This window comes from Pan troglodytes, chromosome 3, assembly GCF_028858775.2.
Source record: "Pan troglodytes isolate AG18354 chromosome 3, NHGRI_mPanTro3-v2.0_pri, whole genome shotgun sequence".
Classification (NCBI taxonomy): domain Eukaryota; kingdom Metazoa; phylum Chordata; class Mammalia; order Primates; family Hominidae; genus Pan; species Pan troglodytes.
This window is the reverse complement of record NC_072401.2, coordinates 95,637,172-95,664,684: the sequence shown is the minus strand read 5'-3', so window position 1 is coordinate 95,664,684 and position 27,513 is coordinate 95,637,172. Positions and strand designations below refer to the sequence as shown.

At 35.3% G+C, this 27,513-nt stretch overlaps 1 protein-coding gene across 8 annotated transcripts in view; it reads right to left on the bottom strand.

Annotated features, from left to right (window-relative positions):
- The window catches only part of SMARCAD1 (SWI/SNF-related, matrix-associated actin-dependent regulator of chromatin, subfamily a, containing DEAD/H box 1), an 83,464-nt gene that overhangs the window by 24,230 nt on the left and 31,721 nt on the right, over positions 1–27,513 (bottom strand). For 3 of the 8 annotated variants that reach the window (XM_009448038.4, XM_001163670.6, XM_009448039.5), the window contains exons 6-10: positions 25,823–25,923; positions 17,059–17,160; positions 15,981–16,062; positions 13,809–14,200; positions 1,903–2,102 (exon numbers count right to left, since the gene is read on the bottom strand). In XM_009448038.4, the coding sequence (XP_009446313.1) occupies positions 1,903–2,102; positions 13,809–14,200; positions 15,981–16,062; positions 17,059–17,160; positions 25,823–25,923 (877 nt within the window). Of the gene's footprint in view, positions 1–1,902; positions 2,103–13,144; positions 13,508–13,808; positions 14,201–15,980; positions 16,153–17,058; positions 17,161–25,822; positions 25,924–27,513 lie in introns of those variants that run through there. The other 5 variants (XM_063809688.1, XM_063809689.1, XM_063809687.1 and 2 more) reach the window with 3 other exon arrangements.

Here is a 27,513-nt window from a genome sequence, read left to right as displayed (position 1 = left end):
ATTCACATAAATTTGCAACAGTTTGTAGCAAAGTAAACTTCGTCATGAAGAACTTGTTCTGTTTAGAGAAAAATGCAAGCATGATAGGTTATTCATCAGGATAGTCTAATACTTTCCTCTGTGCTAATAAATCCTTTACTAAAGCAAAGAGACAACTTTAAATGTCTACATACTAAGTACCCACAATGCCTGGCCAGTACACCAAGTAAAAATTGCTTATGCAACTCTTACCTTGGCTGAAGAACAAAAATCAAGACAACAAATTCTAACCCCTAAAAGTGCACTTAAATAAACTCTAAAGAGACTATCCATATAGGTTTTAGAAGTTGTACTTTGGATAAGATCCAACAAGCACTTAAAAACAACAACAACAACAACTATTTTTCTCATCTATTAAGTATTTCATTTAAAAAATCCTCAGTCTAATGGAAAGGATAGTTTATTACCTGATCAAACTATTTACAAGTAACAGGACTTTGTGAATGTGGTTTTGAGAGAGAAATTTTTAAAGTGATGCAATAAAGCACTTGATTTTTAAAAATCCAAATTATGATAAAGTAGACTCAACTGGGTAAGTCTTGTAGAGTGAAGAACTCCCCATATCCAATGCTGGAGAACAAGAAGCAGCAGCTCCAACTACACTTTTAGGAGATGAAATTTGCTGATATAGTTCTTTCTATGCAACAGAGAAAAGAGCTTCTTTGTGGGAACTGCATCACGTTTCCCTACACCATCCCATAGCACCCTAGAAGGGCACAGAAAAGATTGTAGCTTACTATTAAAGGCCAGTAATCATCTTGTTTTTTTTTTTCCATACCTTGATTTTAAATTATTAACCAATGATCAGCAAATATGCTTTGATCATTAACTTAGAAAAATATCAGAAGTAAATAAAATCAGCAACTAAGGCAATTAATTTTAATGAGATCCTACTGCTAATCTTAACCTATCAGAAATACTTTGAACAGATGTAACTCATTTTGAAAGTTGTGTAACATTGCAAAGTATGGATATACCATAATTCATTTCAATTATTCCCTAATTTTAGGAACTCCATTTGTTTCCATGGTTTTGCCACTATAAGTATCACACTATTAACAGTTTTATATTATTTCTTTTTAAAAAGGGAAGTATTCTGAACAGTTCTGAGTCTCCAAACTACTTAAAAATATACAAACTTTTAAAGAAGTTCAACACAATTTCCCCCACCCCAATCCGCCAACAACATGCAAAATGTGGGCGATCACAATTACAAAAACCATTTTAATATGTACTGGCCACTAGACAGTATTTTTTTTTTGCATGAATTCTGACAAGTATTTTATTGAAAGTAGCAAATTGGGGAAATATGTAGACTTATATGATCTATTTAATCAAAGTATCTGTCCTTTCCCTTGCTGATGTATTTCTACCCCAAAAGGAGATTTAAAAAGCTGGCCTTATCATTTAAAACATTTCATCACAGTATGGGATATCATTTCATTTTATTTATGATTAAAAAGAAAATGGGCTAGGAAAGGAGGTTTTACGCTGATGCAATTAAGCAGCTGACTTTTTTTAGGATATCAAATTTGTGTATAGGAGTAACTAAAACCACTTTTTCAGTTTCTCTGATTATATAAACAATTACCTGTTATGAGGCAAAAAAGACACTGGTCATATAGTATCATACCATCCCCCCCTTTAATTTATAATGATATGATAGAATAAAATACCCTACTTGGGGGTGGGGGAAATCAATGAAAAACAGTTCATAGTCCACTTACGTGCCATTACAGAAAACCCGGGGGTTCTCTCCTACCACTAGTTGCCATATCACTTTCTAGGCATGATACAGAAATAAATTCAGATATTTTGTATAATTGAGATAAAATACGAATAAATATATTCAACAAAGATTACCTTTGGTTTAGAATGGAAGGTTGTTCTATGTTCCATCCACCTCCATTTCCAGTAAGCATGGTAACTTGTTTGGTCAATTTATTTGAAATGTCTTCACATTTGTTCATAAGCCTTATAACTACATCTCTTTCTTGGATCAGTGTTTTACAGTGCCATATCAAATCTTCTGATAAGCCATTAGTTTTGGACATCTTTGTGAACTATGGCATAAAAAGAAAAATAATTGAATAGTTCAGATCTAGGAAAGAGAAAGGCAATCCTGATTTCTTTATGAGGAAAACAAGTTTGCTAATTTAAACTTTTACTTAATGAGCTTATAGTCAACTACTAAGAGAACCTGATTCTTCATGTTTATATTTGAGTTGCTACATGTTTCACTTTTATATTCTACTGTCACACATCAAACTCATTATGTTAAAGTAAAATATATCTTACCTCAAAAAATGCATAATCCCAAACTTGTTACTTTGACCCTGGCAGCTATTCTAAGAGAAACATTCACAAGTAATTGTTACTATCTCCTATCAAGTTTTTAAAAACATTTCAAAATCTTAAATTCACTTTTCCCTAATACCAAAGGTAATAGTATCAAATGTAGTCACTGCAAATCTGATCTCTCACCTCTACTTGTCATTTCCTATGACTATTACATATTAAGATTAATCTTAAAAGATATTTTTCCACATCTATCATCAAAGTATAGCCCCTCAAGTTTTCAAAACTCTAATTATTTGTCACTTGATACTTTACTTCTAAACAGAGACTATCACATGGAGAGATATCACATGAATCAAAAGTTAACTATGACCAATTCAATAACTAGATAAGGTTTTTAAAAACCAATTTCAATATAATACTATAAATGGTTCTCTGTGAAAACTCACAGAACTTCTTTCAAAATATAGTTGTATTTATTTTTCAAAAGGAGGCACTGAATACTTCATATGTAAAAGCTATATCAGAACTAGAATTTTTCAGATAGATAGCTGAAAATATATATTCTATAAAACATGACAAAAAATATTTTTAGTGGAAAGGATGAGAAAGTCCAAAAGCTATTTGAAATACTTGGGGCAAAAATGAAAATCCCATAAGCCAGAACTAAATCTAGGAAACTAAAATAAAACCATCTATTAGGAAAATACCACACGATTTTTATTCACGTCATCCTATTTAGCATATTTTTCCAAGTTATGACAAGAATCACATTAACAACTCTAAGTAATCACTGTGATCACAGTATTTCTAAGTTCAGCAAAAAGCTCAAGCAATAGTAATTAAGTGCTTTTTGGATATACTAAGATAATTAAATAAAATACAGTTTATAGCAATATACATTTTCCATATTTATCCTAGAATAACTTGGAAATATACAAAATATCCAATCTATTCTTAGCACTTCAAAAATGGCACTGTTAAATACTAAGTTTATTTGCATACTACTCTATATTTTTCACAGGGACAAAATTCATAATCACAATATGATCTCCTACTCCCCCTACTTTGTGCTTTTCAGGGGAAAGATCTATTCATAAGCAGCAGTATAGATAACAATCAGTGTCTTAAGGAGGTTCTATTAGAACTTTTAGCTAAAATACTTTTATTTTTAAATGCAACCAAAAATTATAGGCCATAAACCAATCTCATGCTGATTGTAGTATGTGTGTGTAATACATGTAAATGTGAGAGAAACCCAACAAATTAATCAGGAAATAAGGAATGAACATACATTAGGTGCCATTTATGTGCCAGTAACTATTAGATACCTTTTATTCAGTAACTCATTAAATCCTCGTAACAACTACCAAGACTAGCCTACCAAATCTAGATGAAAAAACTAAGGTTCAATTTCCAACATCACAAAGCTGGGTAAGAGAAAAATTCCATGCCCTTTTCACTGTATAACTAGTACCTCCCTAAATAAAATAATTTAAGACCTTAAAAGTTCAAAATACACTTTTTTTTTCTGTAACCAACTACCATTTCTTTCTTTCTTTCTTTCTTTTTTTTAACAGAAATTACTGTAACTGTTGAATTATCTGGGAGATAGACACAGCCCTGTCCTTGTGGTCTACGAACATTGGGAAACACAAGTAACAATTTCAAGCATAACCTCTGGTATAAACAAGGGAAACAACAAAAGTTCATGGGCACTCATCACAAAAAGACTAATAAAATCTAAGACCTAGTAATTCCTTATGGAGTAAGAAGCCAGAAATAATAAAAGAACTGTTTTAATGGAAAGATAAATTCACATGTCAGAACCTAGAGAAGCAACAGACAAGTCTGAACAGGAAGGCAGTAAGGGTATGAATCATTTTGATGCGTTCTAAACTGAACTTATGGGCATTAAAAAGCTATTGAAGGGTTTTAGAGAGTTCCTGTTTAGAAAGAACTCTATGAGAGTAATGTGAAGAAGGCTTGAGAGCAAAAAACTATTAAGAAGGCTTTGAGTTGAGAGACAATAGTGGTCTGTGTTGGACACGGAGAAACTGATAAGATTCACGATCTTCAGGAGGTAGAACCCATTAAGTGTGGGGAGATGAATGAAGAGTTAAGCCTGACTCCCAGACTTCTGGCTTCAATGCTAACAGATTAGTGGTACCATCTATTGAGATTAAAATTTACCAAGATGGCAAAGGAAGTCTGTTTCTGGATATATTAAATTTGGGGCAGCTACCAAATTTTCGAGAAAGAGCCAGTGGTTAGTTAAATAAAGATCTGTATCTTAGGGAAGAGATGTAAGCTGGAGAAAAAGATGCCACACAGGTGACCATCAAAGTCAAAGATGCTGATGAGATTACCTAAGGAAAAGCACATGAAATTGGAGATTAGAAGACTGAGAGCAAAACCTTGAAGAACATCAACATTTAGAAGCATTTAAAAAGACAGAGCAAGAAGAAATGTAGGATGTGGTATCAGAGAAGCCAAGGAAGAAATAATTTCAAAAAGTAAAGTGTTAAGTTTTAACTACCAAAAAACAATAAACTGGCCGGTTGTGGTGGCTCACACCTATAATCCCAGCATGTTGGGAGGCCAAGGCAAGAGCATTGTTTGAGCCTAGGATTTCAAGACCCGCCTGGGCAACATGGCAGAGCTCCATCTCTACCAAAAATACAAAAAATTAGCCGGTGTGGTGGCACGTGCCTGTGGTCCCAGCTACTCAGGAGGCTGAGGTGGGACGATGGCTTGAGCCCGGGAGTCAGAGGTTGCAGTGAGCCAAGACGCCACTGCATTCCAGCCTGGGTGATAGAGTGAGACCCCGTCTCAAAAACAAACAAACAAACTTAATCTTTCACCAATTATAATGAATTTATATAAAATACACCACATGGTAAATAATTTCTATAGTATTTCTCATGGACAGTTCTGAGTAATTAAATACGTAACTATTCACAGTGGTTATAAATGTATAATTTTATTCATAATAGTTATGCTTTGAAGATATGTGCCAGAAACACATGGAGAGGTAAATATTCATCTAATAACATATTCACAATTCGGTAGAAATCTAAAGATGTTACTGTATTGTTGAAGGTTAGTGCCTAAGCATATTATGAGTTTAGTGATAAATAACAGTCAATATTTTCTGAGAAACAGATAAAAAGTAAAATGTGTACTGTGAAGATTCCTAACATGTAAGTCACATAACCATTATTAAGAAAACCAATGTTAGATTATACTAAGTGGATATATTCAAAGTGAAGCTGAAGCACACTGAATCTTTATAAAGCAATTACAGGTTTCTTTTTTTTTTTTTCACTTAAAAAAGAATATAGTACTATTCAAATATTTTCAAAAGCTGTGTTACACGAGAGGTAACTGAAAAAATTAGCATATTGTGATCTAATCTGTCATTATCATATTTTCTGCCACTGAACAGCTTTCTGAAGTGTAAAATTTCCTTCATAGCTGAAACTTCCTAATATAAAAAAATTACAGCAGACATAAATCACAAATTCACTTAAGCTGTACCAATTTACATATTTAAGTTTGATGTCTTTTTATTTATAAAAAAATTTTCTTCCTTTTACTTATTTTTTGAGAGCATAAATTAATTATGGTCATTTGGAAGCCACAAGAAAGGGTTAAAAGGTGGGGGTGACCAATCATTTTGAGAGCTGGAAAATTAAAGGAAAGAATAAACATTTATTCTGAATTTTGTATATGAACGGCAACATTTAGAGTGGTAGATGTAAGAAGTTCTTTTATAGATACTTCCTCAACAAGCAGCAATAACAGTATTAAAATATTATTTTTGCAGGCCAGCATGGTGGCTCACGCCTGTAATCTCAGCACTTTTGGGGCCGAGGCAGGTGGATCACTTGAGGCCCCAGGAGTTCAAGTCCAACACAGTGGAACCCTGTCTCTACTAAAAATACAAAAATTAACTGGGTGTGGTGGTGCACGCCTGTAATCCCAGCTATTCGGGAGGCTGAGGCACAAGAATTTCTTGAACCCAGGAGGCAGAGGTTGCAGTGAGTCAAGATCACGAAACTGCACTCCAGCCTGAGTGACAGAGCGAGAGACTGTCTCAAAATAAAAATAAAATAAAATAAAAAGTATTAATTTTGCAATGGCTAATGAATTATGGATCCAGACATGTAGCATCAACAGATGCTAATGTTACAAAAAGTAACAATCAGATATTACTGTCTTCTGATGAAAGAACACATCACTAACTATGTAATAATATTGGTGGGTGCATTTAACCTTCTAATGATCATTTTACAGAAAGTACTAGTCCAGTGGAACATGTTAAACTACACTGGGGAGGTATAATCAGAAAAGTTTAGACAGGAGAGTTATAGAACAAATAACCCAGTTTCTTTGCCAAAAACTGGAAAAACAGAAGGGGGAGAGAGAGAGGGATGAGGAATCTACAGATTAAAAGACCTATCAAGCAATCTTAATAAGTGGACCTTACTTGGATCCTAATTCAAACTAACAAACTATAAAACAAATGAACAAACACTATGGCATTTATGAGACAACTGGAAATTTGAACTCTGAATATTTTGATATTAAGAAATTATTGATGATTTTTATTAGATATAAGAATGTTATGGTTTCTTCAGGAGATACACATTTAAAATTATAAGGATAAAATGATGTCTGAGATGTGCTTCAAAATAATATGATGGAAGGAAGTGGACAAGAGTATGGAAGAAACACATGGGGGTTCATTATAACACTGTGTGCTTAAATTTCTTGTAATAACAAAATGGGGGAGGCAATGAAGGGGAGAACAAGGTCATTCTTACTTCAGGACGCTTTAACAGTTAAGGGTTGGTTATGAGATTTTTAACTGAACTTCACTTTTTGGTTATTTTGAAGTTGAAATTTCAGAACAACTCCTTAGGACCCCTTAACACTCCCTACCTCTCCCCTCCCACACAAGTAAACCAACTTTAGAGATGATCAAAATGACTGCTGCTGATTTAGAATTTAGATCTATCTAATAACAATCCACTAACCACGAATGTAAAACAGCAGTAGACAGTTTTTTAAAGGAAAAAGAGTTTAATTGAATGAATTTACTGTGATTAGATTCTGCTGTGACAGTAAACCCAAATATCACAGGTTTAAATAAAGTTATTAATCTCTCATGTAAATAAAAATCTGAGGAACTGATTCAGATTTGGTATGTTGCTTCCAAAATTAAGGATTCTTCTAACTCTTGTTGCTTCAATAACCTCAACATCCACCATCATATTGACCCTTCCACCGGCAGGAAGAAACAACACTTTCCAAAAGTTGTAACATACCACTGCTCACATCCCATTGGAATGAACTTTGTCAAACTATCACAAGGGAGGCTAAAACAGTTAGTCTTAATATATTGTGGGTAATGTGCCCATAAGCCCAGCCATAAATCTGATTTAAAAAGCTATAGGGTGGGCATGGATATTTAACAACAACAAAAAAAGAATGGTTTGATTTTAGAAAGTTTGATTCAATATGGCTAGAACTTAGTGGACAAACAGAAAACAACAAATAGTTTCTTAGCATTTCATTAATAATATACACAACACTTGCAATGCAAATTATTGTGAATATCTGCAGCTAATGTTTTTAAAGAGCCAGGCAACTGATGGCATTTAATTTTTAGACTTTCCCATAGGCAGGCACTATAATTACACCCCACTTACAGATATTTGCTTACAGATATGTAAGCTGTTAGAAAATGACAGACAAGAATTCAAAATCAGGTCATCTAGCTTCACTATGTTATTCATCTATCACCTAGTATGCACTTACAAAACCAATGGAATAAAAAAAGTGGCATGCACTGAATTCAGAAACAAGAGACTCAAAATGAGAGAGACAAAAGGATTCTCCAGGATGACAGGAAAATGAAATGCTAAGGCCACTTCCAAATCAGAGCAGGTGATAAGATTCCTGATTTTCTAAAAGAGATGAAACTGGCAGATTACCAGAGGTGTCTAAAATCTGACAGGCCCAGGTAATCCCAGCACTCTGGGAGGTGGAGGTGAGCGGATCACTTGAGGTCAGGAGTTCAAGACCAGCCCGGCCAACATCATGAAACTCTGTCTCTGCTAAAAATACAAAAATTAACCGGGTGTGGTGGTAGACGCCTGTAATCCCAACTACTCAGGAGGGTGAGGCAGGAGAATCGCTTATACGTGGGAGGCAGAGATTGCAGTGAGCTGAGATCGCATCACTGCACTCCAGCCTGGGTGACAGGGCAAGACTGTCTGAAAGAAGGAAAAGAAAAAAAAAAAAATCTGACGGGAAATTTAGGCAACTGGAAAAGACTTTAGAGTTGACCTACTGACAAGTATATAGGAAAATAAACAAAGAGAAAAACCGAGACAAATAACAACTAGGAAAAAAAAATGAGAAAAAAAATAAAAATCATGTAGTATACTACATGGTCCATCTATGAAAGGCATTTGCATAGTCATAACAATGTAGACACTAAAAATGATCTTCAAAATTACCATATTAACATATATTAACAGAACTGGGGAACAGAAAATGGGCATGTGAAGTGAGGTAGACAGTGAGAGCTAAATCCTATTGTCTATAATATTAAGTTGATAGATAAGACCTACAAATGACAAAAAGTGCATTATAACTATATTACATAAAGATATGGAGGTGATCAGAACAATGAGACAAAAAGTCATGAAAGAAGTTATCTGCAGCATGGGCAACAGGCTGGGGAAAAGGGTGGATATAGATTTTTTGTGGGGGCGGAGAATAAGCCTATAGAATTATTTGTTAATCTAAGTATATGTGTAAATAATAAAAGTATAAACATTAACAAAAAGTAAAGAAACAATTTGGGGAGGGGGAAAGAGGGGCTCTCACTTAAGGAAAGATGTAAGAACACTCTACTGCCACCATGTTACTGTTTTCTGAACACAAAAATCACTTAATCCTGTAAGTTACTTAACTTTCCCCCAAAAAAGATTTAAGAAATACAAAGTACCCTATAAATGTGGGATCTATTAGTAAATCTGAAGTTACTGAAAACCACAGAAAAGATGATCCTGCTTACATGGTATGAAGTATACAAATGTATACATAAATAGATGATGCTCAAAACACCTTACATGGTGGGTATCTTTGGTAGAATTTGAGGTAAACTTTACTTTTTCATTTCTGCACATGCTGTTTCAATTTTAGGTAAAACAAATCATTCTCAAAAAATGATAAATCTTTTTTTCAGGAGGAAGAAAGTTAAAAAGCTAACTGCTACTTCCTGAATAATTACATGAAAAAAACTCATCAATATGGCCCCAATCATATCTCTTCATTAAAAACTCAAGTGACTACTCAAAGGACTTTTTTCTTTCAAAAACAGTCAGCATCTGAAGTATCACTCTCTTGCCACAGTGTGTCACTCTTACTGTACAGATATTTTTGAATTTCCATAGGAAGGAGGAAACTGTTTAAAAGCAGATTTAATTTTCAAATCATTAAATCCCCACTTACCAAAAGACAGCCCTGAGGACAGAATCCCAAGCTTATTCATTATTATAAATACCTGGCAGCAGCCTACAAAGTACTTAAAATGTACTTGCAGTTTTTTTTAATACAAACTTATCAAACTTACACAAATTAAAACAAAGCCTGAATATATAGTAATCTTACAAATAAATTCACTGGTGCCACCTTATTCAGAAGGAAGAAATATGTATTACCATGCTTTAAGTGGCCAATTTAGGCCAGGTATTTTACAGAAATCACCAGTTAAACAAAGCAAAGGACCAGATGCAGTGGCTCACGCCTGTAACCCCGGCACTTGGAGAGGCCGCAACAGGTGGATCACCTGAGGTCAGCAGTTCCAGCCCAGCCTGGCCAACATGGTGAAACTCCATCTCTACTAAAAATATAAAAATTGGCCAGGTGTGGTGGCGGGCACCTGTAATCCCAGCTACTAGGGAGGCTGAGGCAGGAGAATCGCTTGAACCCGGGAGGTGGAGGTTGCAGTGAGCTGAGATCATACCATTGCACTCCAGCCTAAGTGACAAGAGCGAAACTCTGTCTCAAAACAAAACAAAACAAAACAAAAACCAAAAAAGAAAATCCACAGTCTAGTAGATGAGAGTAACACAATGAGGAGCACAGTGTGTGACATGGACTAAACCTGAGTTGCTTGGTTATCAGCCAAGGAAAACTGGATCTACACTGATCTAAATGTTAACGAAGTAGATGCATATACGAAAGTTTTCAGGTTGAGTTACTGATGCATGTCGCATTGGTCAGCATAAAAACATTACTACTCTGATTAACATATAAAGATGCAACAGAGTAGTATTTTTCACAGACATAATAATATCCCCTCCCTACTGTGTGCAAGGCTAGACAAAAATCCAGTAAGTGGATGGTGAACTGATGCCATCAAATGTGTGAAATTTGGCAATAAAAATTCCAATTTTACCACAATAACAGTACAAGTTTTTAAACTAATGACATTTTTGGCTTGCTATATTTCTGAACCCTACTTGATTTAATGATGAGGTTTTCTCACAATAGGCACCTACATTACTGCTATTATGCAGAAAAACTGTAAGTAAAATGGAAAAAATTATGAAGAAAAATTTAAAAACAATATTTAAATTTTGACTCATAGAATAAATGATTATAAAGCTGAAGCATAAATATCCTTTTAGGTAATATACTTTAAAAAAAATCAAATTTTCCTCATGTAAAATGAGGGTGACTAAAATATCTTAAGAGTATTTTAGTTTCAAAAAGCATAATTATCTGACAAATAAGTCATAGTAGTATAGAAAGGTAGTAACCTCTAAACTTACTGAAATTAGATTACCAAGTAGGTAATATTAATAAGTATATTATACTTACATTTTATATATATCTACTACACTTATATTACATTTATATGTCTACTACCTTGAAAACAACCCAATAATCTACAACTTTTCAAATGTTGTTTTAAAAGGCACAATATAATTTTCACATTCAAATTACTTTTATAATAAGACAATGAAATACTAATGATTACATTTAATCATTTAATAATCACCAACGTTAAAGAAACCTCACTTTTAACAAAAATTACTATTGTATATATGTACTTTATTCACGGGCTCAAGTATGCATTTTTTAATGAAATATTTATGAACTTTACAGTTTGTAAATAGAAATTCCCCAATTCTTAAGACTAAGTAAGATTAAACAATGATTTCAAGAAAGAGCAGACTATTTGTTAGCAGGTTGTTCTTAATATATTTAATACCTTGTAATTTTCATTAAAATATGACTGAGCAATATGATTAAAACCTCAACTAATTCTCACAGAAATTTCTAAATATGGCAGCTATCAACACAAAACAATTTTTTTGGCTTTTGTTTCCTTTTGAAGTTGTTTAGAGGTACATTATCAAACCTCACTGATTAACAGGGAAAAAGCAAATTATATAGCTTTTAACTAAAAAATATGCATAATATTGACTTTTGATAATTTTATTAAGATATTAAATCTGCTCTAGGGTAGGGTTTGGGCTAAAAAAGTACTCTATAAATAAATCACATTTAAAATTCTAAAGGTTTTTAAAGTAGGAGCTCAAAGTTCTAAGCAAATTAAAATTTAAAGCATATCTATATTTACTTGCTAATTTACACTATTAATTTGAAAAAGCTCATTCACCTACTTTGCTGTCTTCACTGAACTCAAGTAGAAAGTTTACTTTTCAGATACGTTTAGACTGTTACATAAAATATTTCACATTTGGATGGATGGTTAGAACAAACAATATAGTCTTTATGTTCAACTTTTAGAAAGGGGCAAGATGTTAGGAGGTTTAAGTAAGTAATGCATAATCTCCAAATTCATGTCAAGACTAATTTAAACTCTGCTGATTAATTAGTAGGGGAAATGTGCTTTCTACATGTTAAGTTGCTGAATATTTTTTAAAAACATCTGGCACATATACCTCTGGTAAAATTGTATAATTTACTTTTACTATAAGATATTCGGGCAAGTATTTATAGCAACTAAACAAACTAGTGCAGATAATTGCATATCTTATTAAATAAATTAGAATCTCAACAAGCCTGAGCAACCCAACTCTGCAACAACATAAGAGACCATCAAAGATTAAAAGAAAGAAGAAAAGGAAGAAAAGAACAACAAGAAAGCCCTTCAGCAAATACTTTAACAAATAAATCACTCAGGCAAAGCCAAACAAGTTTTGAAAGGGCCTGCTTTGACAGATGTTCTCTGGAAAAGCAAAGGCTTCAGGCAAAACGAATGGTTTTATTATTAGTTTTTAAAGCTATGGAATATTATTAATGTTGTTTCTGTATTTTTCAAATATTTTAATTAAAAAAACGCATTTACAACCACTGTTCAGGGACTCTCCCCTATTGTCACTTCAAGACATTTATCAGGGCATTTAATGCTCATTTAGATTTGTTTCAAGTATAAAATTAACCACAAAAGCAACTTTGCTCCCTAACTTAGGGAATAAAACTTCCTAAAAAATTTTATAAAGCATCAAGAGTCGCTGCATCTTTTAAAGCTGTAAAAAATCATCCATATTGCTTTTACAACAGGCCTATATACAATTTCTGCTATAAAAGCCCACATAAGGGTTGAAGCAAAATTTAAGAGTTCTTATATTTATCTGTATGAATAAGATTTGATGACTGTTGGCATTCATAAAACTCAAAATGCAGGTATTCTGTATAAAACCTGTTTATAGAAAGTCAAATTCCAGAAAATGATCATGCAAAGTGTACTTACCAGTGCTTATGCCTTCCCTTCACCTAACGCTTGAATTATAGGCTTCCAGAAATTTTTCTATCTTTCCAATTAAAAACGCTGCAGCCTGCTACACTCCATAAAATGGCCGCGTTGCTTAACCAACAAAAACATGTTAGAGACTGAGCTGTTACTTTTAGAAGAAAAAAAGAAAATAAACAATTGCTTCTTTTGTGGTGAAGCATAAAACACTTAGGCTGGCATTTTGAATCATGGAGCTCCCCTGGCCGTTGCTATTGCTCTTCAAGTAGTTGTAGTAAAATTTCTGCCACATTCTTGCTTTCTGCATGGTGTCTCAGCAGTAACAGATCAGAACAGGCTAGCAAACAACTCCTTCCTAAATGTAAGCTCTAATTTCTTCTTCTGCAGTGAAATGAACGAAGTTTCTATGCAAAGGAATGAGTGACAGTATTCCCAGCCAATCAGCTTGGGTTTTTTCAGGAAAATCACCCCTTAATTCATTCAAAATTAGGTCATATGACACTATTTGAAATACTATTGGCTTACAATGAAAGTAATGTTTGACTTTACACAGGATAAGGCCACCCATCTATGCTTACCTGGGCTGAAGACAACTTGACTATAACCGGTACTGTGAATTAAATACACACACACATACAAGGGGAAAAAAAGAATAAAGCCTTACCAGAGCCTCCCAACTATTAAAGGGCCGGAGTTCTGTTATCTTCTGAGCCTTTTTCTGAGAACACTGAGGAATCAAAGTAAGTTCACCAATTGAAGCATCTTGAAGGAAGTGAAGAATTTTACCTTTATAGCCATCCTCCATCACTTCTTCACCACTACTATAGTCCTCATCTAGTGAACTACCGACATCAGAACCTGAATCATATTCAGAGTCTTCAACAACTCTCTTTGGATTAAAAACATTTTTTTTACGTTTCTTGTTAAAGCCATTTTGTGCTTTCATTGAAAATTTCTGTTTTAGTTTTGTTTTAGTTGCATTTTTAGGGTAATTTTGACTTCTTGAAGAAACTTCTTTTCCATTTGGAACCTCACTTTGTGATGCATATTGCATATCTGTATATAAAAGACAAAAACAGTAACTAAATTAGAAATACATAAATATAAAGATAGACTTCAAATAAAAACTTAAAACATTTACCTATTCCTATTGAATACAGAAGAATTCAACCACAATTTATTGTTAAATTTGATACACTTTAAAAATACTTAAGTAGAATTTGAAGTTAAACAATTGTTTCAAAAGCAGGTGATAACTTGTTTTTAAAATAAATTAAATATAAATCTCTATTTTCTAACAAAGGTCCTGAGAACACAAATGGCAGCTGCATATCTGTATGATGTCTCAGATATTCCTAACAGCCCCACTCAACTACGCCAACACTGAAGAATATAGCAGAATGATGCTTACACTACTATAAAGCTTACTAATAAAAAGTGTGTATGTTTCAACTATCCATAATTTTCCAATACTATCTTCAATATTCTAAGTTGCATCGTTACTTAAAAAATTATTCAAATAGGCTGGGCATGGTGGCTCACGCCTGTAATCCCAGCACTTTGGGAGGCCGAGGCAGGCAGATCACAAGGTCAGGAGTTCGAGACCAGCCTGACCAACATGGTGAAACCCTGTCTCTACTAAAAATATAAAAATTAGCCAGGCATGGTGGTGCATGCCTGTAATCCCAGCTACTCAGAAGGCTGAGGCAGGAGAATCGCTTGAACCTGGGAGGTGGAGGTTGCAGTGAGCCGAGACTGTGCCACTGCACTCCAGCCTGGGTGACAGAGCAAGACTCCGTCTCAAAAAAAATAAAAAATAAAAAAATATTATTCAAATACAGTATTATCAAAAAGCCCCACTACTTTATCACTGATTATCAGTTTACAGAATTCTAAGATGCCTGTGAATGAAGGTACACCATTATTTTATGTACCAGTGAGAAAACATGCACCAATCTATAATACAATACTTTATTCAGAAATTTTTACTTACTCAGAAAGCTATTAGACTTACACAGATTATCATACCTTTATTTTTGTGCATTTATAAAAAATAAGCAAAATGAATTGGCTAAAGTATTCCTCAAATGTTTTCACATTCATAACATGGCTCTTCTGACTCATTTTTCAAACTCATATTTGGTGGCTTTCTTTTTGCCACAGAATATCATTTTCTGTGCCATCAACAGTATTGGTAGTATAGCCTTTTAAAACAATTTATTAAAAAAAAAAAAAAAAAAAACCAAACCAAAACACCTAAAGCTACCATGCTGGCTTTGCAATTATGAAGAGCTAGTCTACTTGATTCTTCCTTAGGTATGTTACTAAACATGTATGACTCAACTCTTCCTTACCACCTCTCCTCTATCATTTGGTTCCTAGAATTAAGAGTGTTCCAAAATGTGTTCATGCCTATGATACCCTTAAGTTTTTGATGCTAGTGCTTTTGATACCTGTGCAAGTATAGGCTAAGACATCTACATTACAGTAATGACATGATATCACCAATCACAAGATCCATCCTGACAGTTGTTAAAAAGGTTATTTTACACTCAATAAAACATGGCAATTTAAAAGTAGCCTTAACTATTAAGAAAGACTGAACAAATAGAAAAAGATACTTATTGTTTTGTTTTACACTATGATAAAGAACAGGCAGGTCAAAACATTTAAAAACTGGTTGTTAAAGAATGTTTTTACATCATTACTTTCAACATCTTTTGCAATCCCACCCTCTGATTAACAGCTAATAGCTTTTCTTATATACCATTTTCTTATATACTAAAATACAGACTATAATGAGAAGTATGTATTTTCTATGACCCAGAATAATTACCTTGGTCTTCTGCAAACACTTTTAGAGATTCTAAAGCTTCTGTGTACATCCATTCATGTTCCTTGAGTACTTCTCTAAGTTCCTAGAAATAAGTCATTTATCTTTTTGTTAAAAATCTCAAATTAGCAACTTGCAGAAAACGTCTATGCTCTTTTAAAAATAAGTTAATCACCTGAAAACAGAGAATTCATAGCTGATTATTTTGCACTTGTTTTTACACTGCTTTACAAATGCTTTCTGTGTAATTTCACCTCCACAAATACACAATAGTCTTCAAAGGAAAGAAAACTTGACATTTTTTTGCATTTCTAACGCTCACTATGAAGTACTGTGAACACTAGAGGATCAAGAAATGTTTTCTCAATTAAAAATGAAATTTGAATATGCAGCTAGGCTTTTACAAACTGCTAACTTCAAAACATGTAGTTTCAACAAAGGTAAAGAACCAATATTGCAACAAGATTTTGCATTCAGCTCATCAGAATTTAGTAGATGTACTATCTGAACATATATACTCAAATAAATCAGTGCAAGTGTAAATGTACTCTAAATGCTAAACAAATATGTGCTTCTATATATGATCATGGGATTAAACAGAGGGCCTTTTAGCAACAGGATGCGTGGCATGAGTCTTTTTTTTTAATGACTGAAAATATTCTCACTATCTGGGAAGTAGTAGAAAGCTTATAAAATATTAAGACACTGAAATGGAATACTTTTTAAATTCTTGTAAGAAATTTCAAGAATGAGAACATGAAAAAAACTAAGCAGTTACTTGATGGGGGCAGGGTTACAGATGACTTTCTAGATGACTTACATGTTATAAATGAGTTCACAATTTTTATTACGGTTATTTTTTAATGACTTAGGAATACAGTATAGATACTATAGTAAACAAGGTAAATAAACAACATAAATAAACAGTATGAAAATACTTTATAACATTGATAAAAGGAGAACATTTAATTAGAAGAATACAAAACTCACCCTAAGCTTTTACGTGGTTGAACTCTTAACACTATTTTATAATAAAAACACTTAGTACACACTGATTAAATTTTCATACACGACTACTCACCTGTTTATCAAAATTGGGAAATTCCTTTTGCAATTTCAGTACAATACTTTCCTGCTTTTCCCAATTACTGCTAGATTCTGCAGACTCATTTGATTCTTCTCCCTAATGGGGAGAAAAAAAAGAAAACAATTTAAGAGATATCAATAACAATGGTCTTAAGGCAATTATCATTGTATTTTGACTCGATCTGAAAATTATCATCATCAGTCAGAAGAATCCAAACTGTTTCTTTTTGTTTCTGTGAACATTGACATATTTATGTCTTTAAGGATGAAAAATATTGCTGACTTAAGATCACTGAAAGACCCTGACTGCATATCCGGTAACTCAAACTTTATTCTCAGTGCTTAAAATGAGATAAATCTCCTAAAAAACTAGAATGATCCTCAAATTAACTCAATATAATTCAAGTATACTGATGCCTTCTCCAAGACAACGGTAAATTTTAAAAGGATACAAATATCTCATCTATGTTCACTATTATATACCCATCTATAAATTTCAAATTCTGAGAAGAGTTTACTTTTACTTCACTCTTGATTCACAGAATGGCTTAAATATTAATTGTTCAGTCACAACATAAAACTGAAACAATGATAAAAGGAATTTAAGTGGAACTAAATAATGTATAAACCAAACAGATTAATTAATATGAGAATTGTGGCTATACATAGTCTCACTTTTCCTTCTTCTCTGTCACTTAACTTCACTTGAAGAAACTGGTTAAAGTCCACATTTAAGCAAAAAGAAAAGACTCCTTGTGTTCATGCATAGGAAAAATTTTAGTCAATCAAAAAGCATTTTTCTACTCTGCTTAGAACTGCACCACATGCTATACACACAAGATGGAGAAAAATACAATCTTCTTCTTCAGCCTCCTTTATTATCCAACAACTGAATTGCTATTTTTCTCTTTCAGTACCTTAGATAGAAATAACTAAATTCTGATACCTCCTCTGCACAATGGAGTAAAATAAAATTTCATAAAACAGAGACCAATAAAATGCTATGGATATCTGGACTAAAGAAGAAAATTGCATGTGTTTCATAATAGTAAGTGGTCTACTTGGGCTCAAATGCAGAGAATGTCAATAGGTTACAAGGATGAAGAATTAAACCAGAGCTAACATGGAATAAAGCCTAAGGTTAGTCTTTTTTAAAAAGCAACAGGATTTTGAGCAGGGGAATAATAAGACATACTGGTGAAACCCATCTGGAGAAAACATTTCAAAATCTTCAAAATTCATACTGCCACCTTTACAGCCCAGGCACACTGAAATTCCAAGAACAGTATTTTAAAGCTCACAGATGGACAACAACCAGCTGAGGAGGGAACAGATCCAAGTATCTACCTCTAGACCACTGCTTTTTCACTACATAAGTGAAAACTAAACTTCAGTTGTTCATTTGTTAATATATCAAATGTGCGTCATAGACAAACAAATAAATTGTGGTAAACACATAAAATGGAATATCACTAAGTCATAAAAAAGAATGAAGTACTGATACACACCACAACATGAATGAACATTGTAGTATATTTGAAAGCATTATGCTATGTAAGAGGCTAATAAAAAAGAAAAAATCATGTTCTTCGCAGCAACACAGATGAAGCTGGAAACCATTTCCTAAGCAAGCTAATGTGAAATCAGAAAAATCAAATACCACATTTCCCACTTATAAATGGGAGCTAAACATTGGGTACACATGTTCATAAAAATGAGAACAACAGACACTGGGGAACACAAGAAGGCAGAGGGAGGATGTGGGGGAAGAGTTAAGGAAAACTACCTATGGAGTACTATCCTTACTATCTGGGTGACAGATTCATTCATACTTCAAACTTCAGCATCACGCAATATACCTTTGTAACAAACTTGCACAGGTACCCCCAATTCTAACATAAAAGTTGAAAAAAGAAAAAACAAATAGAACACATTTTTCTGAAATTAAAAAATAAGAGGCTAGACATAAAAGGTTACATATTATATAATTCCACCTAAATGAAATGTTCAGAACAGGTAAATCCAGAGACTGAAGGCAGATTGGTGGTTGCCAGGGGTTAGGGGGAGGAGGGAATGGGGAGAAACTGCTTAATGGGTATAGCATGCTATTACGAGGTGATGACAGCGTTTGGAACTAGACAGGAATGATGGTATACAACACTGTGAATGTACTAAATAGCATTAAATAGTTCACTCTAAAATGGTTAATTTTATGCTATGTCAATTTCACCTCAATAAAAAAATACATAAAATATCTGGAAAACAGTAAACAGCTCTTCGGAATCAAATATTTAGTAGATGGTGTGCCTATCATGTGTTGTTTGCTCTTGGGTCCCACACTTATGCCAGCTCTGCTAATCCCTAGTGACTGAATATACTCATGTGGTCCAGGAGGTTACACAGACACTTTACAAAAGCTAGCTGATAAAGTTTGGGCCTGTATCTGTCTCAGCGGGCCCAAGGGATATGATTCGACCCAGTGCTTATTTTTCCATCTCCAGAATCATAGTTGGAACAGACATAATTGGCACTGGCAGAAATCCCATACTATATCAGTTCCCTGACCCATGATGTATGGGCTACTATTATAGGAAACACCAAATCCAAGTCCCTAGAATTGTCCCTCTCAATCAAAACAACAATAAGCAATTACTACAGTCCTAAAGGAACTGCAGATATTGACACCACCATCCCATCCCAATGTAAGATGCCTCCTTGACCTATACAAAAAGTAGATGAGTCTTGCAAGAATTATTTAAGAGTATCATAAACAATCAAACTCCAACTGCAGCTGCTTTACAGGATGTGGTATTTTTGCTGGAGCAAATCAATATGGCTATGCAGTTATCAATCAAGCACTTGCTTTTTCCCCTTTCCCAATTAGATCAAACAAGCAATCTGTTTTTATCTTGGCAGGTTTAATGATATACCTTCAGTCTTCAGAGTTAGCGTAACTTTCCTGGCTCTCTCAAATAATACAGTACTCATGGACTTAGATGGTTTTGCACAGTCTAGAGAGTATCACTTGATCCACTATACTGACATCATGTTGACTGGACTTGATAAAGGTAGTGGATATTTTCAATGGTACTGGTCAGATACGTACATGCCACATATCAGGGTGAAGGAATAACCATCCTCACTCTGAGGCCCACCACTTTTGTGGGAGTGTAGTCTGGAGCATGTTGCAAACTCCACTCTTAAGAAAAAAGAAAGGCCGCACCTATCTGCCTCTTTAGACTGTTTGGACATTGGGAGCTCACTGCACACTGGAGGCAAGATATACTTCATTAGGGTGTGTACTGCTTGATTCATTTTATAAAATACCTCTTAAGATTGTCAGTTATGGCTGGGCACGCTGGCTCACGCTTGTAATCCCAGCACTCTGGGAGGCTGAGGCGGGTGGATCACGAGGTCAGGAGTTTGAGACCAGCCTGGCCAACACAGTGAAACACCGTTTCTACTAAAAATACAAAAAATTAGCCAGGCGTGGTGGCAGGCACCTGTAATCCCAGCTACTCGGGAGGCTGAGGTGGGAGAATTGCTTGAACCCGGGAGGCGGAGGTTGCGGTGAGCCAGGATCATGCCATTGCACTCCAGCCCAGACAACAGTGCGAGACTCCATCTCAAAAGAAAAAAAAAAAAAAGAATGTCAGTTATGAATGGGGCCCAGGTTAAGAGACGGCTCTGTACCAGGTCCAGAGTGCAACACAAGGTACTCTGCCACTTGGGTTTCGTGACCAGCAGATGCAATGATTCTCCAAGAATCTGTTGCAGGTAAGGATATTGTATGAAGTCTTTGGCAAGCCCCAATGGGAAAATCGTTGCAGAGAGTTTTAAAGAAAGGTCATCATGTCCTCTTCTACTGACCACAGTCAGTTTTGCTGTGACACATATATTTCCAAAAATTACTGCATTATGCAAAATTGTTAAAGTAAAAATTGCAGCCTTTAGGAGAAAAACTGTTAGAGATACAATGTCAAAAACTTCATCAGTGACATATAAAAAGAGAAGGCAATCTAATAAAAATGATACAATTTTACACACATTAAATAGTTAATACCTAAATACTACAATAAATATGAGCTGAAGTTTGCTTGTGGACATTGGAAGGGTTACAGCTTACGAGTTATTGTGAAGTGGCAAAAAACAGGTTATCTGAAAATGAATGGAAATTTTTAACACCAGATACAGAAGGTTGTAGCTCACTGTTCTTGTGTTATGTCTGCTGTACTAACTTAAAATATAAAGAATAAATAAAATTTCTGTGGTGTTGCCAGCCTCCTCCTTTTACACTAAAGCTGCCTGTACGGTTCCAAATTCATCCGGATGCCATACAAGACTATCCTAATATCTTCAGCAGTAAAGCCATTATCTTCAAGGCAGTCCAATTATTTTCACAGCATTTAAAACATCTGATCATTTGTATTACACTGTCATGGCATACACAGACTTCTGACTTTCATTATCACTGTCATCGACATCTTCTGCATCCATACAGCCATCAGCAGCAAGTTGCTGAATGTTTTCTGTGGTTAGATCATCAGGACAGGACCCTAGAAACTTTTCAATATCCTCATTTTTGACTGCTCCGAGTCCAAACTGTTTTCTTAGATCAATATAGCTTGTTTTAAACTTTTAAAATTTCTCTGAAGTATCAAATTCTTCAAAATAAAGAATCAAGTCAAAGGCAATTTTCTGCCACACATAACACAAACACTCTCGGTATATTACTCCAGGCTTCAACAATGACATTGCAATGTTAAACCTCTTCCAACATTCTGTAACCACTTCTGCATCCCTGCCTTAGGTAACAGCAATTAATAGCTTAAATGTTCACTTTAAATAGTAAGCTATAAACACTGCTGTCACACATTTAAAAAGGGGCTGTTATCAGAGAGGTGGTTTTTGGAGGCAAAAGGAAGAATGTGACATAGGTTGAATTCTGCTTTTGTAGAGAGAGAGCTTGATACACTGTAAGAATTTTTCAAGTTAAGTTTTTTTTTTTTAATGTTTTGGGGCATTCATCCTCTTTAACAGAGAAGAACTAAGTAAAAATATAAATGCAAATGTGGGCAGCCATCCATACATTTTTGCTATACCTGACATGAACCTCAAAGGCTGACGTTAACAATATCTTTTAAAAGGCTCAAAGTTTGGTGAGTGACATTATTGGCTTCAGCTTCAAATCTCCATTTGGCACTGGTGCCGAATATCACAGTTATGTTACCTTTAGGAGCCTTAAATCCTAGAGCATGTTTTCTGTCTTTCATATTTGGGTTATTCGAGGCATGCGTTCATAACAGATATTTGTTTAATCAAAACCAAGAATTTAACACCATGCACAGCTGCCTTCAATTTACTTCCGTATCACTGCTGAAAAATTCTTTTGCAGCTTTCATATCTACACTAATAGTTATGTCTGACGGCCAAAGGCTTAGGAAACTGTAGCATTGTTTGTAGGAAACTGTAGCACTGTTTGAAATCATTAAAGCAACCACTACTAGCACTAAAAGGAGCCACTTATGCAGGGTACAGTGACTTCTATTTTAGGTCTGTGTATATAATTACAAAGATCTATATGAGAAAGGTTGTTCCTTAAGTTTTTCACCCTTTGGTCTTGAATCCAAATATTTGACAATCTTTCCTTTTCTTCTGTTTCTTTATGCCTTGTTCTTATGGACTTTCCAGCACTTGAACCTGGTCCAGCCATACATACACTTTTATTTTTGTGGCATTATCTTTGATGGTCCATAATGTGGATTCCTTTATATCTGTTGCTTGGGATGTATCGTTATGTTTTTATCTTTCCAAATGTTTTCTTGTTTCAAGCTTCTCCTTAATACTCAAAACATTCCCTCTGCATGCACTATGTGGCATTTTTGAACCAGAATGCTTAGGTAGGTTTGAGATGTTGAATGAGTGCTTTTTTCAAATAGAAAAGATCACAAATGTCAAAGAATAGCATATCACCACCTAACAGGATAATATACATGGTAAAAAGAGGCAGCCAGTGGATACTGGAAACGTGTGTGTTTTATGTGGCTTGGTTCAGCTGGAAGCAATTTTCTATGATCACCTACTATTTCTTATGGACAAAACTGCACATAAGCACATGCAAATTTTGGATTATGCTCAAATCGTTCTCTAATGTATTAACACTGGAATAAATTCACATTTTAAAAACAGAACTGACTGATGTATTTTTGTGAAACAGCTATTGACTTGACAATAAATCCTGATAAAAGCAGAATGGTTGACCACAGAACATCAAATGACCATGAGACTTGAGCCGTTATGTGATCTGGGTATCTGATTTACCTAGCCTAAAACGGAGCATTGGCAGCAGCAACCCATCATCAAGTAGAAATGGTATACTTGAGAATGGACTTGAGTAGGTTCAAGAGACACAAATAAATTGCATGTGCAGATGTCTCAGACTCTCATGGTACCTGCTTCTGCATCACTGCTGCCCCTTCTTCAACTATTACCTGAGGCATTATAAAAAATTCTTTATGACCTGATAGGTTGGGCACAGTGGCTGCCACCTGTAATCCCAGCACTTGGAGAGGCCAAAGCAGGTGGATCACCTGAGGTCAGGAGTTTGAGATCAGCCTGGCTAATATGGTGAAACACAAAAATTAACTGAACATGGTGGCACACGCCTGTAATCCCAGCTACGTGGGAGGCTGACAGGAGAATCACTTGAACCCGGGAAGCAGAGGTTTCAGTGAGCCGAGATCATGCCTGGGCGACAGGATGAGACTCTGTCTCGAAAAGAAAGAAAAGAGAAAATTCTTTATGACCTGAGAAAGAGGGAAGAAATCCTAAACTTCATTTGTATGTTGTGAGACAGGTCTCACTGTGTCACCCAGGCTGGAGTGCAGTGGCATAATTATGGCTCACTGAAGCCTCAACCTTCCGGGCTCAAGTAATCCTCCCTCCTTAGCCTCCGGGTAGCTGAGATTACAGCTGCATGTAAGCATGCCCAGCTAATTAAAAAAAATTTTTTTTTTTTTTTTTGCAGAGACAGGAGTCCCACTATATTGCTCAGGCTGGTCTTGAACTCCTGGGCTCAAGCAATCCTCCTGCCTTGGCCTCCCAAGGTGCTGGGATTATAGGCATAAGCTAATGCACCCAGCCTGAACCAGCTTGACTTTACAAAGGATTTGCATAATTTTAGAACCAGCCAAGTGAACAACTGCTATAATATAAACCCAACTCAGAGAGTAGCCCTGTGTACAACTTTGGGCAGTACATCTTGTTGCCCATTTTGTGTACCAAGAGATGGCCAGAGGTAGAGATCAGCAATGTATCAGGAACAGAGGCTAAAAAGAAGACTTAAAAAACTGGTGACCAGGAAGTCTGGGGAAGAGGTACATTGTCGAACATCTCAGAATATAAGTTATTCTGAGAACACAGCCGGGCGTGGTGGCTCACGCCTGTAATCTCAGCACTTTGGGAAGCCGAGGTGGGTGGATCACTTGAGGTCAGGAGTTTGAGACCAGCCTGGCCAACATGGTGTAACTCCATCTCCACAAAAAATTAAAAAAAAAAAAAAAAAAAATAGCTGGGCGTGGTGCTGCACTCCTGTAATCCCAGATACTCCGGAGGCTGAGGCGCGAGAATTGCTTGAACCAGGGAAGTGGAGGTTGCAGTGAGCCAAGATCACACCACTGTACTCCAGCCTGGGACAGAGTAAGACTCTGTCTCAAAAACAAAACAAAACAAAAAAAAAGAAGTTATCCTGAGAATAGAATACAAGGATAACGGTGTTTGTGTGAATGTTCAGCCAAGGGTGCACACGTGGCAGAGAAAATTTTTAAAGATCAGGTATACAAGATCATCCATTTTGTGAACACCAGTTAAGTCCACAGCCACTTGAATGCCTGCTCAATAGGCCCATGTACAAATGGCCATGGCAACTGGGCTTGAGTCTGTGCATGCAAGTCAACAAGGTAAGACTTTCCACACCAAGATTAATCTGGCTATTGTTACGGTCAGTGCCCAACCTGCAAGGAACAGAGGCCAACGAGTTCCCATTATAGCACCATTCCTTGGGAGATTCAGTCAACTGTCTGGTGGCAGGATGATTACACCTTCACGATTCATCATGAAAGATATAGTAACAGATAACCTGCTCTAAGTATGAATTTGCCTTCCCTATCCACCTGCTTCTGGAAACACCACTATTATGGGTTGTGTCCCCTCCAAATTCAAATGTTGAAGTCCTAATGCCCGGTACCTCAGAATGTGACCTTATTGGAGACAGGGTCATTAGTGAGACACTCAAGTTAAAATGAGGTCATTAGAGTGGGACCTAATCTGACTGTTGTCCTTATAAAAAGGGGAAATTTGGAGATGAACACGCACACAGTTCAGAGAACCCAATGTAATGAAGAGGGCAGAGATAAGCAATTAATACTGGATAAATTTAAAAGAAAGCAAAAACAGTCACAAATTATATGCAAGCACAAATTATCTGGCTTAGTTGTGAAAGAAAAGAAAGAATGATTCATTTAGACAAATTTTCAGGTCTGATATCCACAGACACAAAATAGTCTGTGCTTAAGCAGGCTTCATACTGGATAAATTAAAAAGCAAAAACAGTCACAAATTAAATGTAGACGTAAATTCCCTTAGTTGTGATAGAAAGGAATTCATTTAGGTGGATTTTCAGGTCTAATAATATCCACAAACTCCACATATCCTAACCTTAAGCAGCCAATTTTGATACTGTAATTCAAATATAAACTTACATGATCCAGTCTTGTCTTTTTTATAGATTGATCATCATTAAATTCATCTTCCTCATATGGCTCTGAAGAAGAAGATAATTTTCTTTTCCTGGGCCCACCACCTTTTAAAGCAGAGCAGCACACTCAAACTTTGCACAGAAATAGCAAAAAATCAATTTAATGTAAAACAAAGGCAAAAATGTATTATAATGAATACTAGACAGTTCTCTTGATATCAGGCCCAGTGTTTGTTGTTCTACATATGACTGAATTGAAAAAAAAAGTAAACATTCTTTGCAGTCTTTCAGAAGTAGAAATCACTGTAATACTATATTCATAAACCATCACATTATTTAATCTAAAAATATGCATCTCTAAATTGATGAGTAATTCTACAGAGCAACATTAGGAGGGAGGGATTCTTCCAAGTGGCTGAGTGTTGGGCAGTGAAATAAAGCTGACCCCCACCAAGTGTAAGTTATCTGAATACCATCACAGAAACCAGCAATTTCTGAGTCTACTATGTACCAGGCCTTGCACAAGGTCTTTTATAAACTATTGTTTCATTTACTTTTCACACACAAACCTACAAAGTAGGTAACATTTTTATTTCACAAATGAGGAGGATAGAGATACAGAGAGCTTAAGCAACAAATGCTTTTAATGTAAAAACAAGAGAATATAACATAGAGTACAGCAGTAACAAGAAATCTGCATATTGTTGTGACTGGAAGAAAACAAACTAGAGCTACATATGCTACTTATGTATGCTTGTATACATTATGTATACATTTACCTACTTCTTAAATACTTTTGCTTTCAGAGAACAAGTTTGTCAGACATATTGCTGTGCTACTATGAAAGCACCTGCTAAAGACTACAAAGGTTTAAGATTTCAGCATTAATTATATCAGAGCCCTAACTATGCAGCTCAAATACATACATACATGTCAGCTTAAAAATTTCATTAACATGGCTATTACAAAATAAAAATGGAATGTTATTAACATTTTAAAGCAGAGTATTTGTGTCACTACAAACACTAACCACAATATTCTAAAGGTAATATTTTAAGTCTGAAAAAAACCTTCAAACCAGATAATCTTGCCACATCACCTAGACATGCTGAATTCTTTCCTAAAAAGAACAGAACAGAAGCCAGGTGCACAGCTCATGCCTGTAATCCCAGCACTTTGGGAGGCTGAGGTGGGCAGATCTCTGGGGCTCAGGAGTTCGAGATCAGCCTTGGCAATATGGTGAAACCCCATCTCTACTCAAACTACAAAAATTAGCTAGGCGTGGTGGTGCATGCCTGTAGTCCCAGCTACTTGGAAGGCTGAGGCGTGAGGATCACTTGAGCCTGGGAGGCAGAGGTCGTAGTGAGCTGAGACCGCACCACTGCACTCCAGCCTAGGTGACAGAGTCAGGCCCTGTCTCAAAATAAAAAATTAAAAAAAAAAAAAAAACACAACAGGGCAGCTAGAGAGACTCCGGACAACATCAATAAATTCGTACTCTTACCTTCTGAAGTAGAGTAAAAACTTTGGATATACACTTTTTTGTTTCTGTAATTTCATATTCAAAAACAAAAACTTTCAAAACAAACAGCATAAAAACATCCCTAGTGTTTAATACGCAGGCTGATACTGTCTGTAAGACTGCAATTTGTGGTTAAAAGAAACAATGGGAACTGTCACAATTTCTGGATCTGT